General features: G+C 42.5%; 1 protein-coding gene across 15 annotated transcripts in view; it reads left to right on the top strand.

Moving 5' to 3' along the window:
* Positions 1-18,122, top strand: part of LOC138740247 (CD99 antigen-like protein 2) — a 224,114-nt gene that overhangs the window by 139,015 nt on the left and 66,977 nt on the right. For all 15 annotated transcript variants that reach the window (XR_011342768.1, XR_011342763.1, XR_011342764.1 and 12 more), the window contains one exon: positions 7,242-7,298. Coding sequence is in view for 9 of the 15 variants with exons in the window: in XM_069892602.1 (XP_069748703.1) it covers positions 7,242-7,298 (57 nt within the window). In the remaining 6 variants the exon portion in view is untranslated. The remainder of the gene's footprint in view (positions 1-7,241; positions 7,299-18,122) is intronic.

Below are 18,122 nucleotides of genomic sequence, written 5' to 3' on the forward strand. Positions count from 1 at the left end.
TTCAAAATAATTTTGGCATAGCCGATCTCTCATGGCTGATAAAACTGTATTGGCATGTTTTAATATAATACAAGTAAGATTGTATTCTATGAAGTAGCATATTTAGTTAAGATTTTTTTCTATACTTTGAACTGCTTTGTGCACTGGTTTCAAACTGTGTATGCGAGGAAACAGAGCCAGATCTTTGTTCCTCCTCAGTGCCCGACCATTTACTATGTATGTCCTACCTTGGATTGCCCTTCCAAAATGCAACACCTCACACTTGTCTGCATTAAACTCCATTGCCATTTTTTTGGCCCATTCTCCCAGCTGATCCAGATCCCCCTGCAAGCTTTGAAAATCTTCCTCACTGTCTACAATGCTTCCTATCTTTGCTACATCAGCAAAACTTGCTGATCCAATTTACCACATTATCATTCAGATCACTCCCTAAGGCACACCCCTCATCACAGGCCTCCAGTCTGAGAAGCAACCATCCACTACCACTCTTTATTTTCTCCCACACAGCCAATTTTGAATCCATTTTACAACCTCTCCATGGATACCTAGTGTCTTAACCTTCTGATCTAACCTCCCATGTGGGATCTTGACTTAGCCTTGATTTCTTATCTCTTTGTCTTCATATGAAAGTTACAATGGGAACTCTGGATGATCTCGCAGTACATGTGTCTAAAATTTGCTCAAGGGCATGTTGAACTTTTATGAAATAAGGCAAGCATTAATCTATTGCCTTGTAATCATAAACATCTCCACAATGCAATAAGGTTTGGAAGAACAGAGACACAAGGTGCCAGAAACTAGAGCAAGAAATAGGTGAGCCGATCAGGAAAACAAAACTGTCCATATTTTGGGTCAAAACTCATCATCGAGCCTTGATTTTTCCATCCGCAGATGGTGCTCAACCAGTAGAATTCCTCCAACAGATTGAATTTCTCCAATGCACTCATATTTAATAGATATTCAGTCGTACAGATTAGGCCACAAGATTGTCACATCAAACCTACGCTTCGCCAGTTTTTATTTCCTTTATTACCCATAAGGCAGTTTTCTTCTATGTGATGATATCCTGAACAGAAAATAAAACTTTGCAATTTTAACATCTGTTGTAATTGAACAGCACTGAATAGATACTGCCCTCCATGGTGTGTTTAAGTAGATGATTTCCCTGCCATTCTTTACTTTCTTTAAACTGTTACCCAGTATAATTTCTATCTGCAGAAAGCAGCAACAAAAGATTGTCAGACTTCTCCTCTTCAAGGATATCTATCTCCTGCTGGCGAATCAGCAAACAGCAGTTCCAGTGATGAGAGGAGACTGTTCTTGATAGCAGAAGGGCTATGCAGGAGGCAAGGGTTTCTTGGGCATGGGGCAGGTGCTTGGGGGAGGTGGACTATTGAACTAATGAGCAGATGGAAGATTATGGAGAGAGAATATTGCCAATTTTACCCAGTTTTACTTACAAGCTGCAGACAGACAGAGCATTAGTCTGATGTATGCAATATAAGACCATCAATGAATGCAAAGCTCTGTCAGACATTTAGAACAGTTATTGAGAATGAGATGAAAATAATAAAATGGTCAATGCAAAAGGAATAAATTAGGTATATATATTGTATCTGTTCAGTTAATTTCAATAAATACAACTGAGTCAGAAAAAAAATATATTTATCATTTTCCATTTAGAACTTCAGAACATAGGAAAAAAGGAGTGGAAGTAGACCATCTGAACCATCGAGTTTACTCTGCCATTCAATAAGATCATGGTTGATCTGGTTGTTGACTTTGTTCCATTTACCCAATTCCATTCCTTTCAATTCTTCTATCTCCATCACATCTGCTCCTAGGACAAGCTCTTCCATGATGTCCTCCTTCAAAAAACATGCCTTCCCCTCCACTAACATCTTGGCCCTCACCCACATATCCTCCGTTACCTGCACATCTGCTCTATTCCCCTCCACCCCCATGCAAAACAATTCCCCTTGTTTTTATCTGCTACCACTCCAGCCTTCACATCCAAAATATCCTCCGCCATTTCCACCACCTACTACATGATCCCACCACCAGATACCTTTCCTTCTCCTCCCCTCTCTGCCTTCTCTGTGACTCCCACTTCCACTCCTCCCTTCCCACCTACCACCTGCTTGACACCTACCCCTGTAGGAGATGCTCTATTTGCACCGTTATGAGCCCGAAGGACCTCAAAATAGACATTCACCAAGACAAGTAGTTACTTAAACATAAGTTGTTTTTAATGATCTTTAAACATGAAAACAGAATCAAACTTTAACTTGTCTCTATTAACTTAACTAAACCCAACTTAATCCCCTTCTAATTCTAAGTGCACGTGTAAGAAAAGTTCTTTGGTTCACAGTTCAATCTCACTTCTCATTCTTCTAAATTCACTGGTTGCAGGCAATTCTTATACTGTGCACAGAATTTAAAATGTATAAAGTTCACCAGGCTTTGGTGCTCGAAAGGTAAATGTTTACTGCTCAGGAAGGTTCTCGTAGGGTTTGCAAAGAGAGATTTGTTGTTCCAGGATTTCCACAACTGAGGTACCACCATTAGTCACCTCAATGTCTCGCTGATGAAACTTGCCCCATCAGGGTTCTCCAGATGATAATCTCTTTCTTTCAGGCTATCACAGAGTTCCTTTCTGTTCTACTTATTCCAAGAGACACATCAGACAGATAGCACTTCCAGCAATCCGCTGCTCTGGAGTTGGTTTCAGTTCCAACCAGTTTCCCCTGCTTGTTTTCAGCTCTCTGTCTGTCTCTCCCTCTCCAACTGCCAGAAATCCCATGTGACTCTCACTTGCAAAACCCCTGACCTCTCTAGCAAACAATAGGAGTTAGTCTTCTTGGTCAAGCTGTTGTCTTTAGGTAAATAAAAATCCAGGAGTGACCTTTCTGTGCACTCTGTCAAAACCCTTGCAAAGAGCTTTTAACAGCCAGAGCATCTCCTGCTTGTTGCTTTAATGATGTAACTTGTGAAATGTGCATACCATTCTCCATAGATTCTGCAAAGTTACTGAATATGAATTCAATATTTCAAATGAGATCTGTTTTAAAGTGAGTGTATGTATGTAACCTACTCTAATTTTATCTCCCAAATATTCCATTGCAACCCATAATCTTCCCTCACCACTGTTCAGGGCCCCAAACAATCCTTCCAAGTGAAGCAACACTTTTCTTTTGAATCTCCAGGAATCATCTGCAGCCTCTGGTGCTCTCATTGTGGTGTCCTCTACCTCAGAGAGCACCTCTGCTCTGTCCACTGCAATAGCTTGAATCTCCCAGTGGCCACCCATTTCACTTCCCCATCCCATTCCTTTGCTGACATTCTCATGCACTGTCAGACTGAACACATCTACAGATTGGAGAAACTTCTAATTTTCCATCTAGGCACTCGCCAAACAGATGGCATTAACATCAACTTTTCCAGGTTCCATAACCTTCCACCCCCAAACCCATCTATCCGTATATCTCCTTTTCTCTTGCTCTTGCTTCTTTCTTCCCTTTTATCTCTGATTCCTTTTCCCCAGTTCTGCTTTCGCAGAGCCAAACCCATCCCCTCCCCTGATCAATTCTCACTTTTCTGCTCTCACCTACCATTATCACCTTTTGTCTGTTAGTCTGTGCTCCTCCCCTTGCCCTTTCTTTCCTTCTCCGCAGCCTTGAAATTCAGGCACCTTCCTGCTTTTTGCTCTCACCTTGAAAAAAGACTCGGGTCCGAAACTTTGGTAATATATCTTTACATCCAATGGATGCTGCAAGACCTGCTGAGTTTCTCCAGCATTTCTGTATTTTTAGTGCAATCACAGCATCTGTTGACTCTAGTGTTTCACTCCATTTTCCTGCCTGTTCCCCATTACCCTTAATTCACCAGCTATTTAAAAATCTATCTGCCTTAGACACATTCAGTGAAGGAGCTTCTACTGCTTATTGTGCAGCAAATTCCACAGATTCAGAACTCTGTTCCTCTTTTCTGCCTTAAATCTACTCTCCCAAATCTTCAGCCTATGTCTCCTTTTTTGTAGGACCCACTTATCATTGAAAACAACCTCCCTGTTTCTATCTTATCTATTCCTTTCATCCAGGACTCTCGTATTCATATATAAATACTGTCCTACATATGTATTGTTGTCTGTATGTATGTTACGTCTGGTTGTGTATCTGCATGTTTTGCATGAGGACTGGAGAAAGACATTGAAAATGACAATGAGCAAAGTCCCAGGCAGATAGTGCTGACCTCTTGCAGAACATGATATGGAACCCAGTGCTGTTTTGGACAGAGCTGAAAATTCCTTGTGGTTTTGGGTTAGCTGGTATGATTTATGTTTAACGTGTTAAAACAGCTAGCCATAATTGATTAATTTGCTTAAGAAGGGAAGAGACATACACATTTTTTTCTTTAAAAAGAGGATAGTTCATATAAATCCAGGTGCTTAAATCAAAACATTGCCAAGAACCCTTGGAATTCCACACATTGTTCTCAATGACATCCATCTTGTGGCATGTGGACAGTACAATCATGATGAGTGGACCAATTGGAGAAATCTCACCATCATTGACCTGATAAAGTCTTCAATTGAATATTCTGGAGGAAAACAAAAGTGATTGGTGAAAGAGGTAACATATGGGCATGGATAGAAGATCACCTGATGAAAGACCTAGCATAAAGACATTGAAAATCTGGTTGCAAAGTTTGGGCATATGGGCATGGATAGAAGATCACCTGATGAAAGACCTAGCATAAAGACATTGAAAATCTGGTTGCAAAGTTTGGGCATATGGGCATGGATAGAAGATCACCTGACGAAAGACCTAGCATAAAGACATTGAAAATCTGGTTGCAAAGTTTGGGCATATGGGCATGGATAGAAGATTAACTGACGAAAGACCTAGCATAAAGAGATTGAAAATCTGGTTGCAAAGTTTGGGCATATGGGCATAGATAGAAGATCACCTGATGAAAGACCTAGCATAAAGAGATTGAAAATCTGGTTGCAAAGTTTGGGCATATGGGCATGGATAGAAGATCACCTGATGAAAGACCGAGCATAAAGACATTGAAAATCTGGTTGCAAAGTTTGGGCATATGGGCATGGATAGACGATCACCTGACGAAAGACCTAGATAAAGACATTGAAAATCTGGTTGCAAAGTTTGGGCATTTGGGCATGGATAGAAGATCACCTATAACCATATAACCACTTACAGCACAGAACAGGTCAGTTCGGCCCTACTAGTCTATGCCGTGGCAAATCCCCATCCTCCTAGTCCCCTCCTAACCATGTAACGATCCAGTCTTTCCTTAAATGTAACCAATGATCCCGCCTCGACCACGTCTGCCGGAAGCTCATTGAAAATCTGGTTGTAAAGTTTGCTGATTGCACAAATTTAGTCAGTAAAGTAAGTTGTAAAAAGGACGTCAGGAGATGACAGAGGAATGTAGATAGATGAATTGAATGGGCAAGGATCTGAGAAAATGAAAACTGTTTATTTGGACAGCACAATTTGAAAGAAAAAGCATAATGCCTCATTTTAGAGTTCTCAAATGTAGAAGGATCTGGTACTTGATTTCTTTTGTACTAGGATTACTTTGAAGGTTTATCTTCGATAGTTATTGTCTTTTTTAATTTAATTAAGTAACTGGTAATGATTTTTATGCAAATACCTGGTCAGCTGCAAGAAGTAAGAATTTCAGTGCATATATACATTGTACAATGTAAGTGGCAAAAAACTCAGTATCGTTTAAAAATAAAGCTTGTACACAGGTGCTAGAGTACAAGTATTTGAATTGTTTATTTTCATGTGTACTGAGATACATGTTTGTTGGCATGCTATCCAAGCAGGTAAATCCATATTTAAGTTCAACAGTCAGTGCAATAATAAAATAGAAGTACGGGGTGTAGTGTTACAAAGTCCAAATGCAGGATTTAGAGAAAAATACCGTTGAAACAGTTTAACATCACCATCCTTTACTAATGAGAGGTCCATTTAGCAATCTGTTAACAATGGGAAAGAAACTGTCCTTGAATTTGTACCTTGGTGTTTTCAAGCTCAGGTATCTCCTGCCTGATGGAAGAGGGGGAGGTGACCAGGGTTGGATATTTCCTATAATATGCTGTCAGCTTGGTGGAAACAGTTGGAGCCATAGATGGAGATGATGGAGGGAGGGGAGGTTGGGAAATTGAAGGCAGAAGCAAGGTGAATAGGCTTCATTCATGCAGCGCATGAGACTGCATCTGGAGTACTTCTATTCAAGATTTGAGTTTCTTTTATTGTCGTGTAATAAAGCATGAATATTACTCAAAATTGTATTTAGTCTACTGTAAAACAGACAAAGATTCACCATCAGCAGAAATTGCCCAGCTCCCCTTACAGTCAGAGAAAGAGAAGCAAAAGAGAGTCCCTGGATTTGCCTCCAGCCCTCCTGCAGCCTCTGTGGCCACAAACCTTTAGTCCAAACCATCGGCAGCCTGAGTTCCAGATCCAAACCTCTGACATGATCAGGAAACCTTCAGCACCCAAAGCCACATGGGTGACCCTCCCACCCTCAACACCTTCTCACATCCTGGTTCTGATACTGGTACCCCTCCAGCCAGACTCCAGCCATTTCCAGCAGCCTGCAGCCTGGTGTGAGTCCCTTGACTGCAGTCGCCAGCAGCCTGGAGCCTGCGTGGGTTCCAAGACTCACATCGTCCATAGCCCGCCACCTATGTGTTCTTCAGGTGCAGAGCCCCTCACTGGTCCAGGGATGTGGTCACCATCCCATAGGGTCATTCCTTCTGCTTCTCCTTCTCAAATGGGGGGCCTTACACCAGTTGTCTGCTTCCCCGGAGTTTGCAACCCCTCGAGGCCACTCCCAGCACAGTCACTGCTATGTTGGGCCCGACCCTGCAGTTGCAAGATTTTAAAATAAAACACCATCGGCTCCTTTAATGGGCCGTTTAAAGCCTAATCAGAATGTCAGTAGCTGGCATGATGATAGAAGAATCCTGAGGGTCTTGGAATATTTTTAAGGCAGAGCTATAGATTCTTGAGAGGTAAAAGGCAATGAAGATGGGGATGCAGAGTTGTGGGTGCATTCACCTCAGCAGTAATCTTTCTCTTTGGTGCAAGATGATTGAAAGGCCTTCTCCTTTTGCAAATATTCATGAAACATTGACTTGTAACAAAAAATAGACCTGATGAACTGTTTGTAACCTGATTCTTATATTTTACACTCTGCTTCAGTTTCAGGCGATGTCTTCTCGGAGGATGTCTTCTCGGATGATACCACCTTGGTGCCACGTAAGTTTGGAATTGGAGTGTCTGTGCATCATTGTTTCTGCATGAGTGTCACATAAGGGAGAATATGGAAGTTGTATTTCAGAGCTGTAAATTGTTTCAAAGTTAAATGATGGCAGCTTTACTCAATTTCATGAAGAGTATTAAAATTCTTGAATACTAAAACATAGCGATATAATGTTATTAGTATGTGCAAGAGAAAAGGACTTTGATCACAGTGAAGTCTAAATTGAACAGGCCTGTGTGTTGGACACTTTGGAGATTAAGGAAGCAGAAATGTTGGATCTTCTTAAAAACATCAAGATTGATTTTCCCAGGGCTGGACACGATATACCCCAGGCTGCTATGGGAAGTGAGAGGAGTGAGGGCAGTAGCTATGATCTTTGAATCTTCTTTGGCTGCAGGGGAGTTGCTGGAGGCTTGTAGGAAGAAAGCAGATAGTAGTGGAAGGAAAGTATTCGGCCTGGTGGTTGGTGACTAGTGGAGTGCTACAGGGACCACTGCTATTTGTGATTTTTTATATATGACCTGGATGAAGAGGTGGAAGAATGGGTCAGTAAGTTTGTGGATAACACCAAGGTTGGAGGAGTTATGGATGGAGCTGAAGTTTGTCAAAAAGTTACAGGAAGATATAGACAGGATGCAGCCTTGGGCAGAAAAGTGGCAGATAGATTTCAATCCAGATAAATGTGAGGTGATGCATTTTAGAAGGACTAACCAGAAGGATGAGTACAGGATTAATGGTCAGTTACTTCAGAGTGTGGATAAACAGAGGGACCTTGGAATTCAAAACCATACATCCCTCAAGGTCGCTGCAAAGGTTGAGAGGATAGTTAAGAAGGCTTATGGTATACTGGACTTCATTAATAGGGGGATTGAATTCATGAGTAGAAAGGTCATGTTGTAACTCGACAAATCTTTGGTGAGACCACACTTAGAGTATTGTGTTCAGTTCTGGTCACCTCATTACAGGAAGAATGTGGAAGCAATGGAGAGGATGCTGAGGAGATTTACCAGGATGCTGCCAGGATTGGGAAACACATCTTATGAGGCAAGGTTAGCAGAGCTGGGGCTTTTTTGGAGTGTCGAAGGATGAGAGGAGACTTGATAGAGATCTACAAGATTATGAGAGGCATAGATAGGGTGGATGGCCAGCACCTGTTTCTTAGGGCAGGATCAGCAAACAACAGAGGATATGTGTACAAATTTAAGGGAGGAAAGTTTTAGGGAGACATCATGGGTAAGTTTTTTTTACGCAGAGAGTTGTGGGTGCCTGGAATGCCTTGCCGGGGATGGTGGTGGAGGCTGAAACATTGGGAGCATTTAAGAGACTCTTAGACACATGGATGAAAAAAAAAGAGAGGATTATGGGGTAGGGAAGATTAATTAATTTTTTTAGGAAGGAATATATGGGTCCACACAAAATCAAGGGCCGAAGAGCCTGTACTGCTCTGTAGTGTTCTATATTTATTATACTAAGAACCATAGAACACTACAGCACAGAAACTGTTCTAGTCCATGCCGAACCTAGCCCCACTGACCTGCACCCAGCAGTCCATAGCCCTCCATATCTCTCCCTCCACATAGATGTCCAAATTCTTCGTAAATGTTAAAGTTGAGCCTGCATTCACCACCTCAGCTAAAGTCTAAACTATGTCTTGGACAATTTTGCATTTCACCAGAGATTTCACAAAGAAAGCAGAATAAATTAACTCCAATAAATTAATAATGGTCAAACGCAGAACAGCAAACCAGAGCTTATCACATAGTATAAGTGTAAGGGTTGCAGACATAATCCGTGATCCCACTGAGTCGATAATCTCAGCTCTGCTGCTATGCAATGGTGGAAGTTGAAGGCAGTTTCTCAGAAGAGGTAGGCTTTGATTGCATAATCAGAAGCAGAGAAGAACCACAGCTATCTTGGAATTTTGGTGGAGAATTAGGACCCAGAGTTGTCACTAAGCCATTTAAAAAGATAGAAATAACTCTTCAGTAAACTTGGTGAGGGCTGGGCTCTCTGAATGCGAATTTAGTTGTCAATGTTCAAAGGCAGAATTTCTCAATTACAATCTGGTTTGTAATAGATGGTCCACAACGAAGACCAATGTTACTGATGTAATACGCAGACAGCACATAAATGTAGGTTGTAAATTTAATAACAAAACAAAAATTTTTGAAAAGAACTTTGCCACCAAGAAAAAAATCCCATTGGATGTCTGGAAAAGACTTTGAGCTCATCAGCTCCCTCCTCCCTGCACTGGCAGTCCAAGGGTTTGTTCTTGATGATCCATGCTAGGTAATGGAATACGGGAGGTGGTCTATTACTGAAAGAAGATTGAGAACCACTACCCTGGTGAATAACAGCATTAGCTTGGAATAATATATTTTTGACTGTGTTTGAGGAAGGTGTAAAGCCCACTTTTAGAAATAGGTCTGGACTCTGATCTCCCCACAATCCTCATTTATTTCTCTTTCTGTTCACTCAACAAACAGCAGCAGGGCCAGTGGAAAGTCTAAAAAAAACAGAATCACAATTTATTGTCATGAACATGTGTCATGAAATTAGTTGTTTTGCGGCAGCGTCACAGGTGCAAAAACTCCTATAAATTACGTGGAAAATAAAATTTAAAAATTAGTGCAAAAGAAGAGAAAGTGAGGCCGTGTCTGGGGTTCATTGTCCAGTTAGAAATCTAATGCGGAGGAGAAGCTATCCTTGTACGGCTAGGTGCTTGTACCTCCTTCCTGATGGTAGCAGTGTGAAGAGGGCATGACCTGGGTTGTGAGGGTCCATGATGATACAGGCTATTTCTTGAGACACTGCCTCTTATAGATGTCCTTAATGAAGACTAATGTCCATGATGCTGCTGGCCAAGTTTCTGTAGCCTTTTCTTGTCCTGTGCATTAGTACCTCCATTCCAGAGAGTGATGCAACCAGTCAGAATGCTCTCCATGGTACACCTACATAAATTTGTATGTCTTTGGTGACATACCAAATCTCAAATTTCTAATGAAGTATAGCTGCTGGTGAGCCTTCTTCATGATTGTGTCGACATGAAAGCCCTAGGATGGATCTTCAAAGATGTTGACACCCAGGAATTTGAAGTTATTTACCCTTTCCACTGCTGACCCCCTTGGCGAGAACTGGTTGGTATGTTTCTCCTGATTTCCCCCTCCTGAAGTCCACAATAAGTTCCTAAGTTTTGCTGATGTTGAGTGCGTTGTTGTTCTTCTTTGGCTTGGCTTCGCGGACGAAGATTTATGGAGGGGGTAAAAAGTCCACGTCAGCTGCAGGCTCGTTTGTGGCTGACAAGTCCGATGCGGGACAGGCAGACACGATTGCAGCGGTTGCAAGGGAAAATTGGTTGGTTGGGGTTGGGTGTTGGGTTTTTCCTCCTTTGCCTTTTGTCAGTGAGGTGGGCTCTGCGGTCTTCTTCAAAGGAGGTTGCTGCCCGCCAAACTGTGAGGCGCGCTGTTGTTGTGATACCACTAAAATAACTCATCTATCTCACAGCTGTACACTTCCGCATTGTCATCTGTGATTCTGCTGACCATATAACCATATTAACCACTTACAGCATAGAACAGGCCAGTTCGGCCCTACTAGTCCATGCCGTAACAAATCCCCCACCCTCCTCGTCCCACTGACCAGCACCCGGTCCATACCCCTCCAGTCCTCTCCTCTCCATGTAACTATCCAGTCTTTCCTTAAATGTAACCAATGATCCCGCCTCGACCACGTCTGTCGGAAGCTCATTCCACATCCCTACCACCCTTGGCGTAAAGAAATTTCCCCTCATGTTCCCCTTATAATTTTCCCCCTTCAACCATGCCCTCTAGTTTGAATCTCCCCCACTCTTAATTGAAAAAGCCTATCCACATTTACTCTGTCTGTCTCTTTTAAAATATTAAACACCTCTATCAAGTCCCCCTCAATTTTCTACGCTCCAGAGAAAAAAGCCCCAGTCTGCACAACCTTTCCCTGTAACTCAAACCTTGAAATCCTGTCAACATTCTCATGAATCTTCTCTGCACTCTCTCTATTTTGTTTATATCTTTCTTATAATTTGGTGACCAAAACTGTACACAGTACTCCATATTTGGCCTCACCAATGCCTTGTACAATTTCATCATAACCTCCCTACTCTTGAATTCAATACTCCGATTTATGAAGGCCAACATTCCAAATGCCTTCTTCACCACACCATCTACCTGAGTATCAGCCCTGAGGGTACTATTTACCACAACTCCTAAATCCCTTTGTTGCTCTGCACATCTCAATAGCCGACCATTTAATGCATATGACCTATTTAGATTTGCCTTTCCAAAATGTAACACCTCACACTTTATTAAATTCCATCAGCCATTTCTCAGCCCACACCTCCAGCCTTCCTAAATCACCTTTTAATCTACAGTAATCTTCCTCACTGTCCACAACACCACCAATCTTTGTATCATCCGCAAACTTGCTTACCCAACTCTCTACCCCTACTTCTAGATTGTTAATATATATAACAAACAATAATGGACCCAGGACAGAACCCTGAGGAACTCCACTAACAGTGGACAAAAGTGTGACAATGGCAAACTTGTTGATGTCATTTGAATTCCACTGCAATGCTAAAGGGTGATCAAATGCATTCTGGGAGACACGTCCACCAGCCTACAGTCAACCATTCACATTCTACGGTGTTCATCTGACTGGAAAATCGTGCGATTCCCTTGGAATAATTGCAAAAATCCACAGTAACAGCAGCTGGTAATTGTTTTTAAAGGTTAATTACCAGTGAAAAGAAAGTCTCTTCACCTCTAACCTTGCAGGTTATGTGCAATTCCTCTGACCCTCTGGAACCTCTCATTCAAATTGTCCATCCATATGGACCAGATCGAATTCTCCTGTTATCACAAAGAACTCAGTCAGTTCTCCCTAAAGTTTTTGCTGTTCTGGTGTAAAAATAAATAATTATTCATCCTGTGTTACTGTAAAACATACCAGAGGATTCAATTTTATTTTAATATTAGAGGACCTGTGATTTAGAGACAGGTAGAGACAGGAATCTTTGTGCATTCAACCTGGCTTTTGGGTAGAATTAGGGGACATTTTGGATAAAATTACAGGGGTGGAGTATTCACAGGATCCAGCACTGTTGCTGTTGGGGGATGTTATGGACGTGAGCCCAAGGTTGTCCAAACACCAAATTCAATTTGTAAAAGTTGCCTTGGCGCTGGCCGTAACGGTTACCTGGAAATCTGACTCCCAGCTAAGCACAGTACGATGGAACACGGAGATGCAGAGCTGTGTTCCTCGAGAGGAAATTACCTATAACTTGAGAGGGAGATACGATCCTTTCGATAAGGTGTGGCAACCATACTTGGGATACATTGAGGCACAGGTGCCTCAAAAAAGGAGATAGTGTCCTTTAAAGTGTATTTGCATTGTTGTTTTTAGTAATTGATATGTCTCTCTTTGTGAAAGTTGGGGTGGATGAAAGATGGAGGGAGGAGGGAAAATAAGGACTCAATATAAACCAATCTGTAAAAGGGGAGCATTGATGCCCTGTGATGTTTGTAAAGTGTGAGTCTGGAAAACTACAAATAAAATTTTCCAAAAAAAAATTAGAGGAGCTGAGGGAGTTGGAAAATAACAATTTATTTTATATTGCAATAAACCCCCTAGTATCTGGCACTAAAACCCATGGTATCTGACACCTATGGGGATTGGTAGATGCCAGATAAGTGAATTTTCTGGTTGTTTGAGATTGTGTGTTGCATGATTTATGAATTAACGGCGAGGCGCATCAGTTTTAAACTTCTATATTTGAATTAACGGCGAGGCGCACCAGTTTTAAACTTCCATATTTGAATTAACGGCGAGGCGCACCAGTTTTAAACTTCCATATTTGTTACTTATTTATTTTCCACCAATTTTTGCCAATTGCTTGAATTCTACATAACACGGGTTTTACTACATATCTTTATGTTCACGTGTTCATTTATTGTGTACGGTTGATGTTTAAAAATAATGGCCCAAGGTGTTCGCAGGAGGACCAAAGAAAAACAATTAACATGAAGCCACGAGATATAGCATTTGGCTTTGAGAAGATCTCAGGGAGAGTTGGAGGGTCATGGGAGGGAATGTTAAGGCCTGGACCTCCAAAGTTAAAGGCATGGCCTTACGTTATGCATTCAAAGGTGAACAAGAGGCCAGAGTTAGAAAATCACAGATCTTTAAAGGAGTTAAAAACCTAGAATTAGGAGGAATTGCCATATAAGAGGAATTTAAAAACAAGAATAAGAAATTTCAAATGGTGGCCTTGCTCTTTTGGGCTTTTGTAAGACCAGTGCATATGGGGTGATGGGTGAACTGGACAGTTAAACTAGGTGAGCTGGAGTTTACGGAAAGTAGGACAAGAGTATGCTGGATCCATTCTAATCTTTGTGGGACTGAGACATATGTGCTACATCTTTCTTACTTTAAATTGTCTCAATCTTTCCTGTGTTAGTCCCACATATACATAACATTATATTAACTTGCATTCAATGGACTCTGTTGAATGCAGGCCTTCATTTGCACCAAGATCCTCCTCTAATCAATCCATCTTATCCAAGTATAATATTGAGGCAAATACCAGTGATTGCATTGAATATCAAGAGGCAATTTAATTGTTAAAAAAAGGAAAGAGCCTCAACTGTTTAATGTATCAAGACGCATTGCCTTCATTTATAATGTAACATCCACCATGTGTGAAGCATTCAGAACTTGCACGTTCCACGATTACTGGCCCCATCTGGCCTCGTTGGAACTCTGTGCTTGAACATTAAATAAAGTGAATTAATTATGATGATTTTAGCTGTTAGCATGAATAACTTGTTGGGTAAATGAATCCGTATCAACCACAGTGAATTTGGAAGCCTTATTTTACTATTGCTTCTGGTTTATTGTAATGCAGGCTTTGTTGGGGGTTTGTGGAGTGAGGTTCAGAATCTCTGGTTATTATGCTGACGGAACTATCTCCGGCTGTTCATTTCCATATCTGAATTGCAGTTGGTGAGCACAATATCATTATTGAAGTACTGTTAATGTGACTCAAACACACACAAATGTGTTTGTCTAGATGCTTCTCCATGGCACGTGAATGTGGTTGTAATAGCGCCAGAATTTTGCTGCAGCTCAATGAATCCAGTACAAGTTACAATAAAAGGAGTTCCTTCATTACTGATTAACCTCCTGGCATTTCTGCCTGCCAGGGTAGTAGCAAAGTATTGCTAGGGATGGAGCTGAACAGAGATCATTCAGGAGGCAGCTGACATAGCTGCCACCATTGGTTCTGTTCACATGCAGCCAAGGTCATTCAAGGGGGCCAGAAGCCCATGTTAGTGGAAAAACAAATTAACAAGAATGAGGCAACAAATCCAGTGTGTGTAGTGTCTAGGACAAACATGGCTACAGATCAGTGATGCGAGGCAGAAACAAAAATGATCCACTTATAGAACTGCAAGCAGAGACACAGGGTCCAACTGCACAGTCTGACTGCCTTGGCTCCATACAGGCTTTAAATAACCCATTAAGAGAACCGACAGTGGTTTATTTTTTAAATCCTCTGACCAGGGGATATGGGCTCAAGATGGTGGTGTCTATGTACAGCAGCAGCCATGAGGGGTGGCAGACTCTGTGGAAGCAGAGGACTGGCACAGGGCACCAGAAAGACCACCACCCCCCTCCCCCCACCCCCGTTTGAGATGGAAAAGCAGAGGAGACAACCCAGGGGATGGTGACCACAGTGGTGGAACATTGAGGGGTTTAAATGCTGAAGAACACATTGGCAACAGGCTGTTGGTGGCTTGAGGCGAGGAACCGGCAAAAGCTGCAGGCTACTAGCGACTCAGGTCAACAGGCTAGCATCAGGCTGCGGACTGCTGGAGACTGGCATGAGACTGATTGAAAGGGTACCAGATATTGAAACCAGGACTCGAGAGGGTACCAAGGGCGCTAAAGGTTTGCTGATAGAGCCAGAGGTTTACATCTGGAGCTTCTGATGTCAGTGGTTTGGACTGAAGGACATGTGGCTGTGGGAGCACTGGAGACAAATACATGGGCGCTCAGTAGGCCCTTTCAAACTGCTGTGTAAAATGGGGTTAACGGCACTTTGCTCGGTTAGTGCCCCAGTTACGCGACAGTTAGAAAGGGTCTGACACGGTTGACCCCGTTGGAATCTAAGTGGGTCCCTGACCTACCTCAGAGGTAGTCAGGCAACCCAATTAAATTAGGTTGCATCCACAGGTGATTTTAAAATGGCCGACTCACTTCTTCTGGTAACGTCAGTTCTTGTCTGCGTGCATCACTGGGCAGCCAGCATCTGAACATCCGGCGGTACTTCGGTGAGTATGTGACGCGTCATTGCGGGGGTGGGATCCCCCTTAAATCGCCAAGTTGGTGATTTAATGAGTAGATCCTCTTGTAATTTAAAATGTGCTTCCAGCACCTTTGGCCCAGTAATCGCACCTGGGTCCCAGGAGGGCTACCCAGGAGCTGCAGTTTAAAAGAGGCTAATTGATTCTGGGGGGAACTCTCTTTTTCTCTTTCTCTGATTGCAAGGGGTGCCAAGCGATTTCTGCTGGTGGCAAATCTTGTTTGCCTTACGGTAGATAAAAGGAAAATTTGTGTATTGTCACATTTTCTGTTTTATTACGTGACAAAAGAATCTTGAAGAGCCCTGCCTTCATATGGATTCTGTCCAACAATGGTAACTTTGGAGCTGGAACCTCAAGTCTTCAACTGCTCCCCTTACTGTAATTCAACATCATCTAATGACATCGCTGCATCAGCCGACCCACTGTGCTTGAACTACACCCAGGAGAAACACTTCATTGTTCCACCAACAGTTACCCCTTTTCTTCTCTCTTTTCACCCCCACCTCCTCCTGTGACCGAGATGTTTACAGAAAGTACCAATTTCTAAATACATATAGATGACTAGTAAATCAGCAAACTTCCCCATTCAAGATTATTTTATTGTCATGTAATAAAACAGAATATGTGATATGACATGAAATTTCCTTTAGTCGACCAAAAGGCAGACAAAGATTCGCTATCAGCAAAAATTGCCCAGAGCCCTTTATAACCAGAGAAAAAGAAGCAAAAGAGAGTTCCCAACAGTCATTGAGTGTCCATGGCTTTGCCTGCAGTGCCCCTGCAGCCTCCACAGCCACGCAGCATTCAGTCCAAACCACCAGCAACCCAAGCTCCAGATGCACACCTCTAAAACAGTCAGGAAGCCTCCAGCACCCTCTTTCATTCCATTTCTGAAACCTGGTACCCCTTTAGCCAGTCTCGAGCGTCTTGAGAAGTCCGCTGGCCTGTGTGAGTCCTTTGTCCACAGTGGGTTCCTTGCCTGCTGCTTGTATGTTCTTCAATCTCAGAACCCTTCACTGGTCCACTGCCATGGCCACCATCCCATGGGTTGTCTGCTTTGCTTCTTCTTAAATGGGGAGTTGGTCTCCCCATTTACTGGTGCCTTGCACCGACCGGTCCTCCACTCGCCCAGTCTGTAACCCCTCATAACCACTGCCAATTATAGTGGGTGGCAGATTAACTACCATCTGGGCCCTAGGCTGAGCTTTAATAAGGGCCCCCTGATCTTTCTCCCCTGCCCCTGCCCCTGCCCCACAGCCTATATGAATAAAGTGAAATCGTTCCATTGACTGCCGGGTATATGCTGGGAATATACACCAGTTGGTGTTTGGTTGGAGATGGGGAGGAAAAACTTTATTAAAACTAAACAAACCTTTACTTAGCTGTCTGCTGGCCCGAATGATTTGAAAAGTCTGTTACTTACAAAAGGATAAGTAAAATTAGTTCTAAAAAGTTTTGATACAAGATAACACAAGAGAAAGGAGAGTCTTTTTTAAAAAAAGTAAACCCCCCGTGAGCTCTGCTGCAGGAGACAGACATCAGACTCGCGCGCGCACGCGTAGAAATGCAAGCATTGATTGACAGGTAGCATCAGAACCGGCTGAACCTGAATTGATGGAGATGGGACTGAGACCCCACTGCTGATTGACAGATGAATGCGCTACTTCCGCAAGCCTTGATTGACTGGTGGACTCAAGACTAACACGAGCGTGAGTCCATATTGACAAGTGGTTACATTGGGATTTGTAACAGAGAAGTCTGAAATATGCTAAAGGACGGCAAGATTTTACAAGATAAACATTTGCATCTCAATCAGCAGATAAATGACATCTCTTACCAGACGACCTGATTTAATTGCATGATTGATCAGGTCCACGGATTGTGCAGTGAAAATCCTACGTTAATGTGTCTCTCAGTGCATTGCACCTGATAGAAAATCCACGGAAACCATTGTTCTGTACATTAAACGTGTTGAGGCACACACACAAAATAAAACGCAATATGTTTGGTGAGGAGGGCACTGATCCAATACTTTGGAAACTGTTCTAGTACAGCTGTACTCCCACACTTTCCCCACTGCGGCCCCGTCTCACACAATGACAACCTGCTCATCTGTACAGAACTTTATCGATTAATTCAATCAACGGGGTTCAGGCCCTGGCTCCCAGGCCCAATTTCTCACAACATGCGTTCACACTGAAAACAAAATCATAATATGTTTTGCGAGAAAAGTGCATCTTGATGCTGTACACTTAAATGGCCCATTTTATCGCGCCGAGAGCCAATACCTCCTTCCACCCCCACCCCAATTATAGTGGATGAAAAGACGAATGAGAAATCGCAAGAGACCAGTCCGCGTCTTCCTGCACAGTCTATGTACAGACTGAAACACCAGAGGATGGCACGGCGGACATAAGT

The sequence above is a fragment of the Narcine bancroftii genome, chromosome 8, assembly GCF_036971445.1.
Source record: "Narcine bancroftii isolate sNarBan1 chromosome 8, sNarBan1.hap1, whole genome shotgun sequence".
Classification (NCBI taxonomy): domain Eukaryota; kingdom Metazoa; phylum Chordata; class Chondrichthyes; order Torpediniformes; family Narcinidae; genus Narcine; species Narcine bancroftii.